Source organism: Setaria italica, chromosome IX (assembly GCF_000263155.2).
Source record: "Setaria italica strain Yugu1 chromosome IX, Setaria_italica_v2.0, whole genome shotgun sequence".
NCBI lineage: Eukaryota > Viridiplantae > Streptophyta > Magnoliopsida > Poales > Poaceae > Setaria > Setaria italica.
In genome coordinates, this window is record NC_028458.1 from 14,884,757 (window position 1) to 14,902,730 (window position 17,974).

At 47.6% G+C, this 17,974-nt stretch overlaps 2 protein-coding genes across 2 annotated transcripts; both read right to left on the reverse strand.

Moving 5' to 3' along the window:
- LOC101783099 (E3 ubiquitin-protein ligase ZNF645) lies at window positions 1-3,039 on the reverse strand. Its single transcript, XM_004982688.2, has 3 exons — window positions 2,678-3,039; window positions 1,812-1,870; window positions 1-1,313 (listed from the first exon to the last, which is right to left on the reverse strand). Exons 1-3 carry the CDS (start codon window positions 2,993-2,995, stop codon window positions 215-217), a joined length of 1,476 nt encoding a protein of 491 aa, XP_004982745.1. The 5' UTR covers window positions 2,996-3,039; the 3' UTR covers window positions 1-214.
- A 1,895-nt stretch (window positions 3,040-4,934) lies between these two features.
- On the reverse strand, window positions 4,935-10,106 carry LOC101783503 (ABC transporter G family member 11-like). Its single transcript, XM_004982689.4, has 10 exons — window positions 9,414-10,106; window positions 7,478-7,767; window positions 7,221-7,392; window positions 7,008-7,130; window positions 6,784-6,912; window positions 6,493-6,687; window positions 6,297-6,383; window positions 5,942-6,214; window positions 5,636-5,743; window positions 4,935-5,486 (listed from the first exon to the last, which is right to left on the reverse strand). Exons 1-10 carry the CDS (start codon window positions 9,846-9,848, stop codon window positions 5,145-5,147), a joined length of 2,154 nt encoding a protein of 717 aa, XP_004982746.1. The 5' UTR covers window positions 9,849-10,106; the 3' UTR covers window positions 4,935-5,144.
- Between the last annotated feature and the right edge of the window lie 7,868 nt (window positions 10,107-17,974).

Consider the following 17,974-nt stretch of genomic DNA (forward strand, 5'->3'; position numbering starts at 1 on the left):
TAAATTTTCAGAAATTGCAAACATTTCATTCAAACAGGACCAGTTATAGCATAATACAAGCTTCTATCCACCAACAGCTGGGCAGGCACCGAGGGGATAGAACTGAGCCATCCAATTCTCATAAGTTACATGCCAAAACGACAAACTTACAATTTTCTCAGCAGGGATTAATATGCAATTTTGGCAATATAACCTTAAGTTCGTCCAAAAAACATCAAGTCCTGTTAAAAGATTGCTGTGAGCCTGATGGAGGCTGTGTAGGTGGAGGTGGGGGAAGTGACATCTGCATTTGCATTTGCATTTGCATTTGCATAGGCATCTGTGCTAGAACACCCCTTCCATCGCCTCGATCTGACATGCCTGGATTCATGGAGCCATCTGGAATGCCCCCAAAACCAGCCTGCATGAAGGCCATACCGCCACCACCCTGAGGATCACCTGCACCATCAGCCATTCCCTGCCCAAGGGCCATTGACTGAAATGGACCACCCATCAGTCCCATAGCCCATGGGCGCTGAAGCCCCTCAGGGAAGCTCATAGGACCGCCTGGAGGTTGAACGCCTGACATGGAACCTTGGTCTGACCCAGTATCTTGTAGTTGCATCTGGAACGGGGCAGCAAAATACTGGGGGTTTCCATCTTGCTGGAGAGGGTAATTGAATGGCGCATTGGGGATCATAGGCTGATTCATATTCATGGGCATCATAAAGTTTGCCTGATGAGGAGGAATTGGTGGAAACATAAAGGGTGCATTAGCCATCAATTGTTGCTTGTCCTGAGTACTATGGTCTGGTTCTTGGCGAAGTGGAGTTGCCGCACCAGGGCTCTCCTGGCGTGACTGAGAAGCCCAGTTGTAGCGGTCAAATCCTTGAGGTGGGTTGTTCTCGGCCTGAGTGTCCCCTGATGGATACGAGTGGCGACCATGGAATGATGGCGGTTTTGAAAGCATTGGAGGCCTTAGTGGGGTTTGCTCCCTGGACTGGTGGTAACGGGAGCGTTCTTCACGATCTTGCATGTGAGGAGTTGAAGTGGGTGAAACGCCTGGCCTTGGAGGAGCTCGTGCAGTAGACATTTCAGGCATTTGAGATTGTCTTTGAGTATCCCCTGCAGAAGCACGGGAGATGTTAGGAGCATCTGACTCGTTACGTTCTTCCTTCTCTACATTAGTTTGTAGGAGGTTAGCATGGGCTTCAGGCACATGAGACTCAAAATCTGCTTTCTTAAGGAAAGATTTGAGACACATCGGTGCAGCACAGATAAAAATCCCTTCCATCATTTTCACACTCTGTATCTTCTGAATACGCTCATCACATCTGCAGCAGAACAGAAGTTTCAAATTGACAGACTTAGACCAAGCTAAACTCTATAAGAGACACAGCAGCTATCCATATTAATTAAGGATTGAAAGCACAACATTCCCAGGAAATTGCCTGCACTATATTTGATTATGTGGTCAATGGTACAGGTATAGGATATGTCAATTTGTAACCAATATTCATATCTATCAGTTCTAATATACAGAACATCTCATATGTGTGCATGGCAATAACTAGAAACGATTTTAACAGTACTGCACCATTGCAAGCATATGCACATAAATTGTAATATCTTAAGAAAAGCAACATCACAATCAGTCCATATAACAAACAAATTTACTAGAGCAAGCTCTATCATTTTTTGTAGATAAAGCACTGAACTACTGCATGTTACCCTAACCGTGAAGGTGTGAACTACTGAGTAAAACAAAATACCATGAATGTGAGAATGAGACAAGAGCAAGTTAGGAAAAGTTTAGGAGTTAGAATGCTTACAGATAGCAGCTGGAATCACTTCTTGCACAGGTTAAACAAAAAGCATGTTCACAAGGGATCTGAAACCAAAAAAAATAAGTCACTACACTACTATAGGGCCCAACTTCATATATTAGAAAAGGAACTATGAATTGAATGGCCACATGTAAGCAGTTATTCGGGGAACAGGTAGAAACACAGGGACATAAAATACGGAATATTGAAACATAACAGTAAACAAGGTTGTTTGACTTGCTTACGAAGTACTTCAGAAAAAAAAAGGCAAACAAACTAGATATAACTAATTCAAGCTTAAAAAATCACACCAACAACCGATACCAAAAGCTTATTTCCTGGTGCAAATATATGAATAGTTCATCTAACATTATATAAATTAGGCTAATGTAAGTATCAACTAAAAGCAAACTGTGTGTGATCCGTTAAGCAAATAGATGCACTAGCACTGTAAGAGGACAGCAATACTGCCTTCATTCAATCCAATACAGCTTAAAACTAGGACAGTAAATCTTAGCTTCCCTTGTCTGCCTTCCCAATTAGATCCTACAAATGCATTTGGTGTTTTGGTCCAACTCTCAGAATCCTAAAACCCTAAAAAAGGAGCATAACGCAAAGACAATGTACATCTGCTGCTCCATTTTTTACAGTTATGTTACCGACAGAGGAAGATTAGAGCTAGTGGCGTCCCTGTGTTAATTGCTAAACCACAAAATTTGCTGACTCCGTGATAAATGGGAAATGGCTACAGCGTCACACGCTGTTGAGTAAACCTGTAATTTAGCTTAGCAGCAATACGTGCGGCTGAAGTTCGCGGTTTCATAGCCGCTTCAGAAACAGAAAAAAAAACGCTAGGGTTTACGAGTTCGTACGAGGCGGCCGTAGATGGCGATGGGGAATTCGCAGCGGGAGCAGATGTGGACGCGCTCCCCGAGCGGGCGGCGGGAGCGGCGTCCGATGGCGCGCGCGGCCGCGGCGGCGGAGGTCGTGACGGCGCCGAGGCTCTTCGCGACGGGGAGGTCCGCTATGATCAGGTGGTCGGGGCACGCAACGGTGACCGACTCCGGGACGCCGCCGCCCAGCGCCGCAGCCACCCCCGCCGCGGCGGAGGCGCCACCCGCGGCTGCCGCGCCGGTGGCGGCGGCGCCGGAGTCCGACGAGCCGATCTTGCTCAGGCGAATCTGCAGCATCGCTAGGGTTTCTTTTTTTTCCCCCACGCTTCTCGGGTGGGTTTTTTTGGTGGGTTTATTTGCTCGTTTGGATGTGGACTCAGCCACTCGGGAGGCCGGCCCATTAATCATACTTGCAGTTTCGGCCCGCCTGGGCACTGATTACCGACTCTTTTCGTCTTCTTTTTGTATTGTGTGGCTTCCTTTTTGTTTTTGCAGCTAAAATTTGAATTTACAAGAAATCATCGTCGATAAATTGGGGTCAACATCTGACCGAGGCATTTGCCCGGTTGAACAATGAGCACTGCTGTCTGCTCGTCTACTCAATCACTGCAACTCCCTGAACAATGAACAGTGAGTGGCCTCCACGCGGCCAGGCCGGCCGTCTCATCTCGTCCCGAGTCTGTCGATCGTTTCAATCAATCAGTAATCAAACTCTGGCTGAACGCGACCCAACTCCCTGTTCATCTGGAGAATGTTTCTCCTCTTCCAATCAGGACGGGATTCAGTTTCCTCTTAACATAATCGTGCGCATCCAATGCAAAGCTGGCTTCTGTTGCGTGTCCCTTGTTAGGCAGCCAACAGTTGCAGCTATTTACTTTAGCTGGACTTATAAGCCGGCTGAAAAGCTGAAACGGCTGATTTGTTGTAAGAGAAAAATACTGTTTAGTGGCTGATAAGCCAGCTGATAAGCTGAAACGAACAGGCTGAGCTCAAGTTTGGCGATGCCTGTTGGGCCTTCAGCTCTCCTTCTGTCCCTCCCTGTAGAAGAACATTGCCCCATCATCTCCTGTCTCTCTGGTCACTGGATAATCCTGATCTGATGTTTGCAAATCAAAGCTCATGCAGGTTTTGTGCTACAAAATTACAGCCGGTCAGTGAAAAATCCAAGGAAACCGCAGACAACCCCAGAAGAAAACAACAGGCCACCGACCGTGCCGTACGTCTGTACCTTAGTAGCTGACTAATAAGACGGCATGCCAGTAATAAATTGCATACCAACTCCGGCCGCCTCCTGTCGATGGATCCACATGCCATGCTGCCGTGCGCGAGCACCAAAGGAACAAAGGCCACGGGATGCAAATTGAATTCCGGAATGCCCTGCCGCGTAGGGCCGTAGGGGAGCTCATCAGACATCGCCACATCGGTAGGCAGCATCTCACCTCACCTCTCCCTCGCTTGTCAATGCAGCCAAAGTACTAGCGCCATTGCTGGAGTAACTCCCAGCACCTAATCTTCGGCCAGCACCCCAGCCATGGCACCAAGATATTTTTCGCCCTGCACCCTGCTCGCGAAAAAATATCTGCGAATCTTTGCCCAACTTGCCGAGTTCATGTGGATTCTGGCGTCACCTGCAGTTTCTTGCTGCGAATCCGCGATACGGCTGCAGCGGTAGCAGCGGGATAACGAAAGGATCGCGTCAAGTTACTGCTCGCTGGCCGCTGCAATAACTTTCGCCATGTGATCCGCAGCAGGCATCGATGAGCTCAGGCGTGCTGGGAGAGATCAGAGGTGGGAGTAATAGCTAGACAACGATGAGCCCGTCGTCGTCCTGCCCTGATCCGGCTGCTAGCTCCTGCTAATCGCTGTTTGATCGCTCTGTGACAGAGCCATTCCGCGCCAGGTTTGGATCAGCGGCGGCAATGAATTAGCGGTGGTGGCAAAACAGTTTGGCCTTAATGGCCATAACCATGCCGTGTCCTTTCCTCCACTGTTCTTGTCCTACGGTGAACAGTGAATAGTACGCGCATGCTGCCCTGAAGTGATCCATCCATCCACCGGCGAAAATCTTCAGTACACGAGCTGCCTGTGCATTGTTGCCATTTATAGCACTGTTTTTCACACCCCACACACTGCTACCGCAGTATCTTTGGGTCCACGAGAGATTATTTCACCATGATATAGTGCCATTCTGTATCCTGAGATCTCGATGCACGCGGCCGAAAATGATGAACAATGGTTGAAAAAAAAGAGAAGAGACCAAACCATGCATCCAGCTGCTGATATACATCGATCTTAGTAGTCCATCAAAGAACACTCCAATACAGCTTCAAGCATGCAGTTGCTACTATAACAACACGCATTCTTATCACAGTACGGTACAGTTTAGGTTTAGCTTCGCCTTTTGTGTCGCCCACCACATTCTTCAGGTCTCCTGCACGGCGTTGCTTCAGGGGTGGTCGGCCGGCAGGCTGGCCACGTCCACCACGTACCCGCGGAGCGACGGCGACCGGGCGGCCAGCTCCACCTTGCGCTGCCGCCGGTTCTGCACCCGCCGCCGCGCGATGTAGCCGCGCACCCAGGGGGTCACGTCCTCGCTGATCTTGATCATGACGAAGAAGAGGAGGCGGTAGATGACGATCATGCTGAACAGCACGGCCAGGTCCAGCCACTTGGACCGGTTCACGTCGATCTGGAACACGTTCTCCAGGATGTACTCCCCGGGGATCTTGGGCAGCTCGTCGTCCTGGTTGTCGAACACCAGGCCCTTGAGATCGTTCTGGTACTGGCCCTGCAAGATCGATCGAGAACGCAGTCCATGCTTCGCATTCAGTATTCTGATCTTTGTTATAGATTAGTAGTATTTGATTTTGAATTGAGTTAACTGGTAACTTCTGCTAATCACTGTGAAAAAATGAGTCTGGCCTTTTTTTTTTTTACCTGCAATGCCCAGTAGTGGAAGCTGATATATGACATGGGGTACCTCCAGAAAGGCTTTGGGATATCATGTGGAAGCCTGAAGTAGCCTGATACAAGCATGAATATGCCCTGTCCATTTCCAAGGATTGTTTCCCATTAAATGTGTGTTGTTATCATCAGAAGAGAATATAAGCATCAGCATTATGGTGTGTGGTTCCATGCACAGTGTCAGAATTAATCCCAAATTCGGGTGCACAGCATGTTCCTTTTCCTAACAGTGCCCAACAAATGATGGAGAGGTTCAAGCTGTTGAGATGTTCAGTTTACCTGAATCCCTGCGCCGATAATGATGCCCATGAGGAAGTTGGGGATCACGCTGGCAATGGCCATCATCAGGCTCTCGACAACAGTGACGCTGGCATAGAGGGCCAGGACGAAGAAGAGGTAGTGCATGAAGCCCGGGTGGAGGCGCACCATGAAGTAGCACAGCGTGCCCGACACGAAGGTGATCAGGATCAGGAACGGCATCGCTGACAGCGTGTTGCTGATGACAAACGCCAGCACACCGTAGTGCCCATTGAGCCTCTCCCTTTGAAAGACCTGAAATGGGAAAATTCAGTTAGCAGTGTTAGGACCTGAAGAACTTTTCTAATGTCATTGATTCTTCAGTGGTTCCACAAACCTTCATGTCCTCGACAAACGATGGAAACCCTCCAATCGACATGAATGTGACAAAGCCAAATACGAAGGAAGCACATGCGCCCCGAGCCTAATTGTTTTCATCAAATTTATCAGATCGCCAACATCAGATTTTGAATTCAGGACCTAAGATGTAACTGAAGAACAATGTAAGTGTCAACTGTAGAAAGAACTTTTACCAGAATGGAGCTGTATCCAGTGCCAACATTTAGGTAGATAGTCCCAATGCAGAGTGTCACGACGATGTAGATGATAAGCCTCAACCAGTAGTATCCAAAATCCCTTGACATGTTGATGAATGATCGCTTCGTGAGTGTGAACGCCTGCATTGCGAAACTAGCTTGGCTCCCTCCTGAGTCCAGCACTGTTCCTTTCTGAGATGGCAATCCACATGGATCCTCTTAATTCTACTGGAATGGACTAGCAGAGTTTTAATTGTCACAAATCACTCAAGAAAATCAAGTACTTACAACCCGGGCCATCTCATCTACTTTCTGCTGCGCATTGATGTGGTACTGTGAGTGCTGGTAGTAGTTGATCAGCCTCCTCATTGCCTCCGAAGTTGTGATTTTCTCGAGCGGATCATCAGACCTTTCAAACTACGTATGCAAAAGGAGAGACATGATTCAGTCAAGGCATGTACACCAACATAGCACAGCAAATACTAGGGAGCTGACAAAATTCTGAAACTTACTCTCGTCTTCATTGATCCTTTCAGAGTGGCCTTCACCTTATCAAAATCCGAATTTATGCACCTGAGAAAATGATCCGAGGGGTTGCGCATTGGTGGGCACGGGAAACCAGCTTGGGCGAAGAACTGCAGAATGAACGATAAAGTAGATGGTTCAAAGATCCCATTTGCATAGCAGAAACACAGTTAAAAACAAGAGCAATCTCAGATCGTTACCTCACAAGCCTCAGAGGCCTTCCCAAAGTAGACAGTTTTCCCTCCCGATAGAAGATACAGACAGTCAAAGAGCGTGAACACCTCACTGCTCGGCTGATGCACGGACGCGATGACCGTCCGGCCGTCCCTCGCCAGCCCACGCAGTGTCTGTGTCACGAAGAATGCTGAAGCGCTGCAAAAAAGAAAATTCTTGCAAATCTGTCACTTTGGCCAAAACAGACATGATACATCAACATGGGAAATGTAGTAGTACATGCCTATCGAGACCACTGGTTGGCTCGTCCAGGAAGAGCAGCCTGGGCCTCATCAGTATCTCAAGGGCAATGCTGACCCTCCTCTTTTCACCACCACTGATGCCCCTCAGGTGCCAGTTGCCGACGACCGTGTCGGCACAGTCCTGCAGCCCCATCTCGATGATGGTGCCCTCTACCAGGGCCTGCTTCTCCTCCCAGGGCATCTTGTCAGGGAGACGGAGGCGCGCCGAGTATGAGATCGTCTCCCGAACCGTCAATGTGCCGATAAGGTTGTCATCTTGCGTCACATAGGCCTGAAATTTCAGATTGAGGGTAGTGTTCAGTAACAAGATGCAAATTCATGGTGTGAAACTGTGAATTTCGACCATGTGTTTAAACCACATCGATCCAATGTTCAGAAGCATGCCACATATTGAAATTAGGGACCGTCAGTTTTTTTGTACAGCTGTGAACTTATCTGTACATTTTTCTTGTTACTAGAGCTAGCTAGTGGTTATTGGTGCTTTTTATTTTTTTCGATTAAGGTACAATAAATATGAAAATCAACTTTTTTTTAGAGGATATGTGGTATCTTTTCAATTAAACTATAGCCAAAAAACGATATGAAAAGACTAGGAAGGTCTCAACAGATCATGAGCTTAAGAGTGCCGAGGAAACAGGTTAACTACACCCCAACCCCAATTCCCCTTTCCAGGAAACATAACTGGCGTGTTCCTCACCAACCAGTGAGTGTTCAACTCCGTCACCAAACGCACACCTGAAAACAGAATGATTCCATCCGAAAACAGACAAGCGGCAGTGAAGGCAGATCGCCCGATCTTGACTGGAGACGGCTACTGATCCAACCCCAACCGAAAGAGTTTAGTGGAGTTGAGCCGAGATACCCTGATTCGGCATGGCATCTTCTGAAAACGAGCAGATGCGAATGCGAATCCGATGCAGTGAACTTGGCAGGTGACTTATGATGACTGAAGAGTGATAAGTGAGTGACCCGCTTCTTTCTCCTTGAGAGTGTTGGGTGTTCAGGTGAGGTGATGCAGGAAGATCAAAAGAGAATTCAAGATCACCGATGTGGCTGTGGGAAAGAGACACCACCAGGGTGCTTCAGAACAAGGAAAGCGTGATGCTGTGTGTGCTGCCAAATAGGCAGTACACCAGCCACTTGATAGCTAGTTGCCTAGAATGTTGTACTTTTTGACATGTCCAAATCCACTCCAAAACTCGCGGGAGACACATGGGCAGTCGCAATTTTTTTTACACGGAAAAACGTTGTTTCTGGAAAGGGAAAAAACTTCGGGTGTTTGGTTCCACGGATTAAGATTTAGTCCCTGTCACATCAAATATTTAGATGCTAATTAGGAGGACTAAACATGAGCTAATTATAAAATCAATTGCATAGATGGAGGTTAATTCACGAGACGAATTTATTAAGTCTAATTAATCCATGATTTGACAATGTGATGCTACAGTAAATATGTGCTAATAATAAATTAATCAGGCTTAAAAGATTCGTCTCGCGAATTAGCCTCCATCTCTGCAATTAGTTTTGTAATTAGTCTATATTTAATACTTCTAATTAGTATCTAAACATTCAATGTGATAGGAACTAAACTTTAATCCGTGGAACCAAACACCTACAGTCTGTTTGTCCATCAGATCAACATCGAATAAGACAAGGCTGAAACATTTTATTACACAGTTTCTGTGGGTTTTTTTTTCAGTTTTCATGTGCATAGTTGTAGAGCTAGCTCTCTGCAGATCACGTGCTCAAGAAAATGCCATTTGATGCATCGAGATGGACAATTTTTAAAGGTGCAGCATGCGTGCAGAGTCTTGTATTTTAAGGTAAAAGAATGTTGATATGCAAACAAAAGCCAGAGTCAATCAGTGTCAAGATCGAGAAGGCCAGCGGGCAGGCTAGACGACGTCGGTGACGTACCGCGGCGCCGAAGGAGAGGTTGGCCTTGCGTCCGTTGAGGAGGACGGTCCCGGAGAGGAAGGCGTTGGCGGCGAGCCGCCCGGCGAGCGCGTCGAGGAGCGTGGACTTGCCGGAGCCGGAGGGCCCCATGAGCGCCGTGATGGTGCCCGGCTCGGCGTGGCCCGTGAGGCCCTGCAGCACGGCCTGCGTGTCGCCGGTGCCGAGCGCGACGGTGACGGCGAGGTCCCGCCAGGCCAGTCGCGCCGACACGTCACCGAGGAGGACCCCGCCCGCCGCCGCCCTGTCCCGCCACAGCGTCTCGCTGAGCGGGCTCAGCGCGGGCGCCGCCGCCCCCGCCGCCTTCCCCGCCGAGTCCTCCAGCTCCGCAGCCACCGCCGCGACCGCCGCCTCCCTCCCCACCATCGCCGCCCCGACAGCCGCTCCCCCCTTCCTCATGCACCTCCGAGGAGCAGGCGACAAGCAGGCAGCCTTCGCCTTTCTTTGGTTTCTTGCCTGCACAAGAATGGCTATCCTCTCTCTCTCTCTCTCTCGCTCGTCCTTGAAGCTAATTCATGCGAGAGGAGTGGCGGTTCCTGGCTGGCTTGTTGCCGGGCGCTTGCCCGCTCTGCTTGGGGTGGCGAGTTTTATGAGCGGGAAGCAGGGGGTCGATACGGTGGAGTAAATGGAGCAGCAGCCAGTGGTTAGTGAATACACTCCTCCAGTGACGAGAGGGGGGAGACGGAGCGGAAGTTATGAAGGGCGCAGGGTGTTTGACCTCGGGTCAAGCAGCGCGGGGTCGGGGTGGGAGCAAGCCAAGCATGCATGCGATGCAGGCGAGAGGGCGTTGCCGAGGCCATGCGCCGCATGCCGCCGCGGTGCAGAACCGCATGCCCGGGTGCGCCCCGGCGGCATGCCGGCACGCGATGCGCGCCACGACCGGGGCGGGGTTGATGAGGGGAAAGTGAGTTACCGGTAGCTGTCCTGTAGTAGCACCGTACTCATGTGCTGTAGACTTGTAACGGATCTGACTTTGGGCGCTCCGTCTGTATCCGCACAACGGAGGTTTTGGCTAAGTAAAAAGTTATGGATTACTATACGTGAGCCATTGTCGTATACTCGTATTTGTTTGCTTGGCAGTGGTGACGTACTGTTGTGCAAGAGACGAATGTGAGAGACGTAACAAGTAGATGTGGGCAGCGTGCATCGATGACTCATCTCGGTTGCCGAGAATCTTGAAACATATCTCGGGTGAGGGCTCTTGTATGGTGGGTTGTAGCATCCAACCGCCTATTTAAAACGAATGAACTTTTTTTTCCCTGAAACTCGTAGAAGAAGCAATATGAAAAAAAAAATAATGACAAGAAAGTGAAACTTGGTAATAGAATGTCAAATTTGGCGGCGCATCATACCCTTGGTCCTAAGCAATGTGGAACCATGTCACGTTTCTCGTCTTTTAAACGTTGGCCCAATATTTTTTAAAACACCAAAAGAATATAGGGATCCCGTACGGCTTGTAAAACCTTGCGCAATTAAGAAGGTGTTTGGTAGCACTTCACCTCACAAAAATCAGCTCCACTCCACCAGCTCCACACTTTCCCAGCTCCACTCCACTAACTCCAGAAAAACATGGAGCTGACGTACGTGTTTGGATGATTGCAGTGCTCCAGCTCTAAAAATACGAAGACTTGTTGTGAATAGTCAATTTCACCCATTATAAATGGACCCACATGTCATCATCTTCTCTCTTCTCCCCTCCTCTTCCTCTCTCTTCTCTCTTCTCCCCTCCTCTTCCTATGCTCGCGCTCACCTTGGTCGCCTCCCCACCAATCTCCTCCACTCGGTGGCAACGGTCTCACAGCCACGGCGCGGGGCAGCGGCGGCAGGGTCACGGCGTGGGGGCGGCAGGGTCACGGCGTGGGGGCGGCGGTGGCGGCGAGGCCACGGCGTGGGGGCAGCTTCGGTGGGGCCATGGTGCGGGTCGGCGCACCCGCAGGCTACCAGATCCAAGGGACCAAGGCGGCGCGACCGATGGGCCGGGGTGGCAATGCCGCGGCCAGCTGGGGCGGCGCGGACAGCGCGGCGCCGGCGGGCGGGGGTGGCGCGGGCTAGCCATGGCGCTGCAGGGGATCGGGGCGGCGCGGACCATCGCCGCCGCAGGGGGCCGCGGCAGAGAGGTTCGGCAAGTAGGGGAACCATGAGCGAAAAGAAAAAAAATTAGAAGCGAACCGGTACATTGTGTAACGAGTGGTAAAGGTGGGTAAATAACCCCAACTCCACAAGGAAGTCTGAAAGTGATGTTTTTGGAGCACCCCCTGAGGTACTCTAGGAAAAACGTGGATCTGACCCTGTTGATGCCCAAAAGTGGCAGCAAGCTGATCAAGCTGAGACCAGCCGGGCAGACCGGTTCTTTCAGGCGGTCTAACCGGTCTGGGTTTCTGTAGCCGATCCGGCACGTGCCCGCCGGTCTGACCGGTGGCCCCGACCGGTCAGACCGGTCACCCCGAGTCTGAGACAAAATTAGGAGTCCTAGTTGAATTGTAGTTGAAGCGGGATTTCCTTGCGGGCAAAGACCTCCCACCCTATAATTATAGAGGGCTCTGGCCGATTGAAGGCTATCACCCAATCGACAAACACATCTATTTACTTTTATCTTCAAACCCTAGCTTTTCCAACTTCCTTGCTTTCCTTCTTCTTCTCGATGGCGATTGAGGACGTTCTGAGTGGCCTGCCGATCTCAGAGTAACCCTAGGCTCACCATCCCCGACAGGGTCCCTCCCGAGGTGGTAGACATAGGCTTTCACGGCGCCCCTGTGTCAGACCGGCCTGACAAGTCTACCTGACCGGTCTGACCGACCAGGACCAGGAGCTCCGATGAGGTGATCACTTAATTTGCGCGGGAGCTAGCACGTTCGTGTGTTGGTCGGAAAAGGCGCCAACACATTTTGGCGACTCTGCTGGGGAAGACAGATCTGATTTCTACAACCATTCGGGAAAACCTCAGCAAGATAGGATCTAATACAGAGATCGACAAGAACAACATCATCGAGGCTTCCGTGGAGGATCTCAATGAGGAGGAGCGGCGAAACATCGCGACGCTCCAAGAATATGTCAAGATGCAATATCTTATGGGCGTCAAGAAAGATGGCATGCCGACTGACTTCTTTTTGGGATAAACGCCGCCTCCAGGCCAATCAACAAAGCCGATCACAGCTGAGGCGGTCCGACAAGTTGGGGGATACCGATCAGACCGGTCAGGCCAGTCAGGCTAGCCAGCTGACTGTTGTTCCTGAAACACCGATACCGCTCACTGTTATGCCTAGTTTGGTTGCTCCTAACCATATTGATGACGTTGGACCTTTTGTACCATCGTCCCATACGATCGGATACACATCGCCTCCTATTCCTAATACTAGTGTGTCCTCCAAAGGCATACCTCCTGTGAATGAAGTAAATACGGCAGCTACAATGCAGAAACCGTCAAGTACGTGGGACGAAAATCTGAAGTTCAGGGAAGTGTTGCTTTAAAACCATAAAAAGTAAACTTGGGATCGATATTGGCAATTCTAAGCTATATCAAAAACCTTATGCTTCTAGTTTTGATTATGTTCCTCTTCCTCCTAGTTGGCGTGTACCTGATTTTTTCAAATTCAATGGGGAGGATGACCGTACTACGTGGGAACATATCAACCAATATCTTGCTCAGCTGGGTGAAGCTAGTACTTATAATGCTTTAAAAGTTCAATTGTTTTCTTGGTCTTTGATGGGTACGACTTTTGCTTGGTTTTCTTCGTTGGCTCCTGGTTCTATTGATTCTTGGGATTAGTTAGAACAAAAGTTTCATGATCATTTCTTTAATGGGAGTTTTCAACTGAAATTGACAGATTTGACATCGGTTAGGCAAAATAAAGATGAATCTGTTTCTGATTACATGAAACGATTCAGGGAAACTAAAAACCATTGTTTCAATTTGTCACGTTCTGAATCAGATTTAGCCGATCTAGCCTTTAAGGGTTTAAGGTCATCTATTAGAGATAGGTTGGAAGGCCAAGAATTTATTAATGTTGCAATTGTGCATGTGAGAGCCATGGTACAAGAGGCTAGATTAGCTAAAGAAAGAGATAGCTTTAAATCTCGTCGTTCAAATATGCATGCTATTGAATATGATTCCGATAGTTCGAGCGACATTGATAATGAAGTTTATGCTACTGAATTTGTTTGGCCTTCTAAAGCTAAATCTTATTCTTGTGCGTCTCTTAAGCTGACCCACAAGAGTCGGCAAGAAGAAGTAAAATTTACTTTCGATGTTTCCAAGTGTGATCATATTTTTGATAAATTGCTTAAACTTGGACATCTGAAAATATCTCATACTACGCCTCCACTTGAAGAGTTGAAAAGGAAAGCATATTGCAAGTTTCATAATACTTTTTCCCATGCGACTAATGATTGCAATATGTTTCATTGACAGGTTCAATCAGTTATAAACGAAAGCCGTTCGACGTTCCACGAAATGCAAGTGGATAAGACGCCTTTCCCTGTCAACACAATGGACATACAACATCCCAAGGTACTGGTTCGGCCGCATCAAGCCGAAGCGACTAAAGGCAAGAATGTGGTGATCGGGGAAGAAAAGCCCGATTTCAAGAAAAAAGAGTTGACAAGGGAGGTGGTATATGAAAAGACTCCAGACGGCAGAGAGTAATTCAAAATTACTGTAAAAGCTTCTAGACACGGGGGGCAAGCGACGTCCATAGCATATGATCAAAAGTCGCTCGAGTCTGCTGGCCAGATCGAACCAGTCAGACCGGTGCAGGGGACCGGTTAGATCGATCAGCCCTAGGACCATCCCCGAATGTTGAAACCGAAGCGTCCAGAAATTGGGACTTGGAAGCTCAACATGGCAAAAGATCATAGGAGCAGCCCTAGGGAAAAAATCACATTTGATATGCTTTTGGACAAGTATACTAAAGAAAAGGCCATTATAAGTGATCAACCATTAAAAAAGAGAATGAGGTCACCTACTCATTAAGGGAGACAAGGTTCACCACCGAGAGCGGTTACAAGACAAAGAAGTGACCAAGTGCAACCAAGGCAATACCCCTCCACATCTTGGGCTCCTCCGGCATCAAAACCTTCATGCTCGGTGTGGGATGATAATGGGGTAATGTGGGTATCTTACCAGTCCGTGCACCAGCCATCTTTCCATCCTGGATGAGGAGAATAAAGGAAGTCAGCTTTGGACAGGATCTCATGCCCTATGCAAGACCGTTGGGCACCCTGCTCATCTTGTCAGGGTGCACAGACCCGACCGGTCACACCGGTCTGTCCAGGCGCCTAGGACACCTCCTCCATAGCAAGTGTATCATCCTAAATAGAGAGAGGAGGAGGTTCAGAAGATGGAAATAGACATAGGGAAAGGCAGAGAGAAAGCTATTATCCAGATTGGGTCTATGTAAGTTCCCGTTGAAGCTAATACGGGAGGACCGATTGGCACAAGCAATCTGGTTATGTCATCTGTTCAGAAGGTTCCCGCCGCTAATGGTCATGAGGATAGCAGCAGTGGGTCGAACTCCAAGTACTTCTTGCCAAGGAGGTGTCCTTCCGGTTGAATCGCACATAGAGGAGGAAGTTGCAGAGGCTGAGGCTACAAGAAAAGAGGGAACAGGAGCTAGAAAAACAGAGGGATGAGGCATTCAGCAGATACAGATCCATCGCACCTCAGAAAAAGGAGTGGAGAGTTAAGGCTGATGCTCCAGCTCCACCGTTTAGACCGGCCAAGGAACCGGTTAGACTGGTTGAGGCGTCTGTGCCAGCACCCGAGCCGATCAGACCGATCGAGGAACCAGTCAGACCGGTCGAGCCAGAATTGCCACCCGGTTTTGCTTCTTTTGTCCCTATGGCTCATGACAATGAGTTGGCATCAGTCCGTGAATCAGAGGACGATGAACAGCTTATTGATTAGAGTACTTCACCTAAGTGCATGAACTTGGATATAAATATGATTCATATGTCGATGGATGGTTATGTGATCTCAGAAGATGATTTGGCTCACCTTGACTTTGGGCCTAAGGAAGCTGTGTTCCAGAAGCCTAAAGCTATTGAAAGTTATCTGAAAGCACTATATATGAAAGGACGTATCAATAGGAAGATAGTTTCTCGAATATTAGTTGATGGAGAGGCAATTGTCAACTTAATGCCCTATTCCTTGTTCAAGAAATTGGGAGGTTCAGATGAGGAGTTGATCAAGACCAACATGATTGTCGGCGGTGTAGGAAGATGCGAGCCTATGGGAGCTAAAGGCATTGTCTCTATGGAGCTCACCGTTGGGAGCAAGACGTTGGCTACCGCTTTCTTTGTCACCGAGACCCAAGGTAATTCCAGTTTAATTTTGGGTCGTGATTGGATTCATGCAAATCAATGTGTCCCATCTACCTTACATCAATTCTTAATCCAATGGATCGGTGACGAAGTGGAGATTGTGCATGATGATACGTCGGCTTGTGTTGCTGTGGCCGATAGTTCCACCATAGGTGTGCATGATAATGTCAAGTGCTTATCTGATGTAGATCTTTCTGATTGCGAGTACATTAGTTGCACAAAGGATGGTTTTGTTGCTGCTATATTAAAGCCGGTTAAGGATCGGCTAACTTACTATATATGATGTGATGGATGTAAATCTATAGTGATTGCAGCAGAGGCTAGAACACTATCGGGCGCAGAAGAACGATATGTGTGAGGCCATTGAGGACCTTGATGATATGAGTAATATAGGACAAGGGTTCATGTCGGCCGGTCCGTTGGAGGAGGTAGATATTAGTGATAGTACTGTACCAAGACCGACATTTGTAAACAAAAATCTTGAGCCTGTCTTCAAGGCCGATTTAATAAAGTTATTAGAAGAGTATGTCGACTGTTTTGCATGGAATTACACTAAAATGTCTGGTTTAAGCCGCGAGCTGGTCGAGCATCGGCTGCCCATTAAGCATGATTTTAGGCCTCATAAACAACCTGCTAGGTGCTTTAATCCTATTATTTATGACCGAGTGAAAGAAGAAATCAATCAGTTGCTTGATGCTAAGTTTATTAGGCCTTATCGATATGCTGATTGGGTTTCTATTATTGTGCCTTTTGAGAAGAAGGGCACGGGTAAGCTCCGAGTATGCATCAATTTTAGAGATCTTAATAGAGCTTCACCAAAAGATGAATATCCTATGCCTCCAGCTGATGTACTTATTAATGCTGCATCTGGACATAGAATGATTAGCTTTCTTAATGGTAACTTTAGGTATACCCAGATCTTTATGGTTGAAGAGGATATATCCAAAACGGCCTTTGTGTGTCCAAGATTTGTTGGTTTGTTTGAGTGGATCGTTATGACTTTTGGTTTGAAGAATGCTGGTGCTACTTATCAAAGGGCTATGAATTTGATTTTTCATGATTTGCTTGGAGTAGTGCTGGAAGTATATATTAATGACATTGTGGTAAAATCGGTCGAGCCAGGATCCCATTTGGCTGATTTAAGACTTGCATTTGAGAAGATGCGTCGATATGGTTTAAAGATGAATCCACTCAAATGTGCTTTTGGTGTATCGGCTGTAAAGTTTTTGGGCTTTGTAGTGCATGAAAAAGGTGTTGAGATTGATCCTAAAAAGATTGAATCTATTAGAAAACTACAAGCTCCAACTTGTAGAAGAGAGTTGCAAAAGTTTCTAGGCAAGGTGAATTATTTGAGAAGATTTATTTGCAACCTGTCCGGGAAGGTAAATACGTTTACTCCTTTACTTCTGTTGAAGAATGAAACTGATTTTACTTGGGGGGCAAAACAGCAAGAAGCATTTGAGGAAATCAAGAATTACTTGTCTTCACCACCCGTTCTTCAAGCGCCAAAGCGTGGTGTTCCTTTTAAACTATATGTGGCAGCCGAAGAGGGCGTTATTGGGACTGTTTTGACTCAAGAGACCAAAGGGAAGAAGCATATTGTTACTTATGTGAGTAGAAGATTGTTGGATGCCGAAACAAGGTACACTTCTATTTAGAAATTGTGCTTATCATTATATCATGCTTGTACCAAGTTGAGGTATTATTTATTATCAAATACTTACATAGTGGCTTGTCGAACCGGCATAATTAACTACATGTTGCAAAAACCTATTTTGAGTGGTAGAATCGGCAAAAGGGCTTATGCTCTCATTGAATATGATCTGGTTTGTGAACCGTTGAAGTCAATGAAGGGTCAAATTGTAGCTGATTTTATTGTTGAGCATAGAATTAATGAGCAACTTGATTTAAATATCGGTTATATCGCTATTACCCCTTGGAAATAGCACTTTGATGGATCGGTTTGCAAGAGCGGTTGCGGTATCGGTGTGGTCCTTATTTCACCAAACGGGGCTGTTTTTGAGTTTTTTAGCCGATTGGATCACAAGTGTACTAATAATCAAACCGAATATGAGGCTTTGCTTTTTGGTTTGGAGATTTTGCAAGAGATGGGGGTAAAACATGCTGAAGCTTATGGAGATTCCTTACTGGTGGTACAGCAAGTATCCAAGGTATGCCAATGTCTGGATGGAGTCCTAAATGCTTAT

Bases quoted from the DNA above. Each gene is read 5' to 3' on its own strand.
- LOC101783099 (XM_004982688.2), bottom strand. From the start codon at position 2,995: ATGCTGCAGATTCGCCTGAGCAAGATCGGCTCGTCGGACTCCGGCGCC. The intron at 1,871-2,677 runs GTACGAACTCGT...TTTTGGTTTCAG, and splicing joins TCGCCATCTACGGCCGCCTC to ATCCCTTGTGAACATGCTTT. The intron at 1,314-1,811 runs GTAAGCATTCTA...GTTCTGCTGCAG, and splicing joins AGTGATTCCAGCTGCTATCT to ATGTGATGAGCGTATTCAGA.
- LOC101783503 (XM_004982689.4), bottom strand. From the start codon at position 9,848: ATGAGGAAGGGGGGAGCGGCTGTCGGGGCGGCGATGGTGGGGAGGGAG. The intron at 7,768-9,413 runs GTACGTCACCGA...CTGAAATTTCAG, and splicing joins ACCTCTCCTTCGGCGCCGCG to GCCTATGTGACGCAAGATGA. The intron at 7,393-7,477 runs GCATGTACTACT...TCTTTTTTGCAG, and splicing joins CCAACCAGTGGTCTCGATAG to CGCTTCAGCATTCTTCGTGA.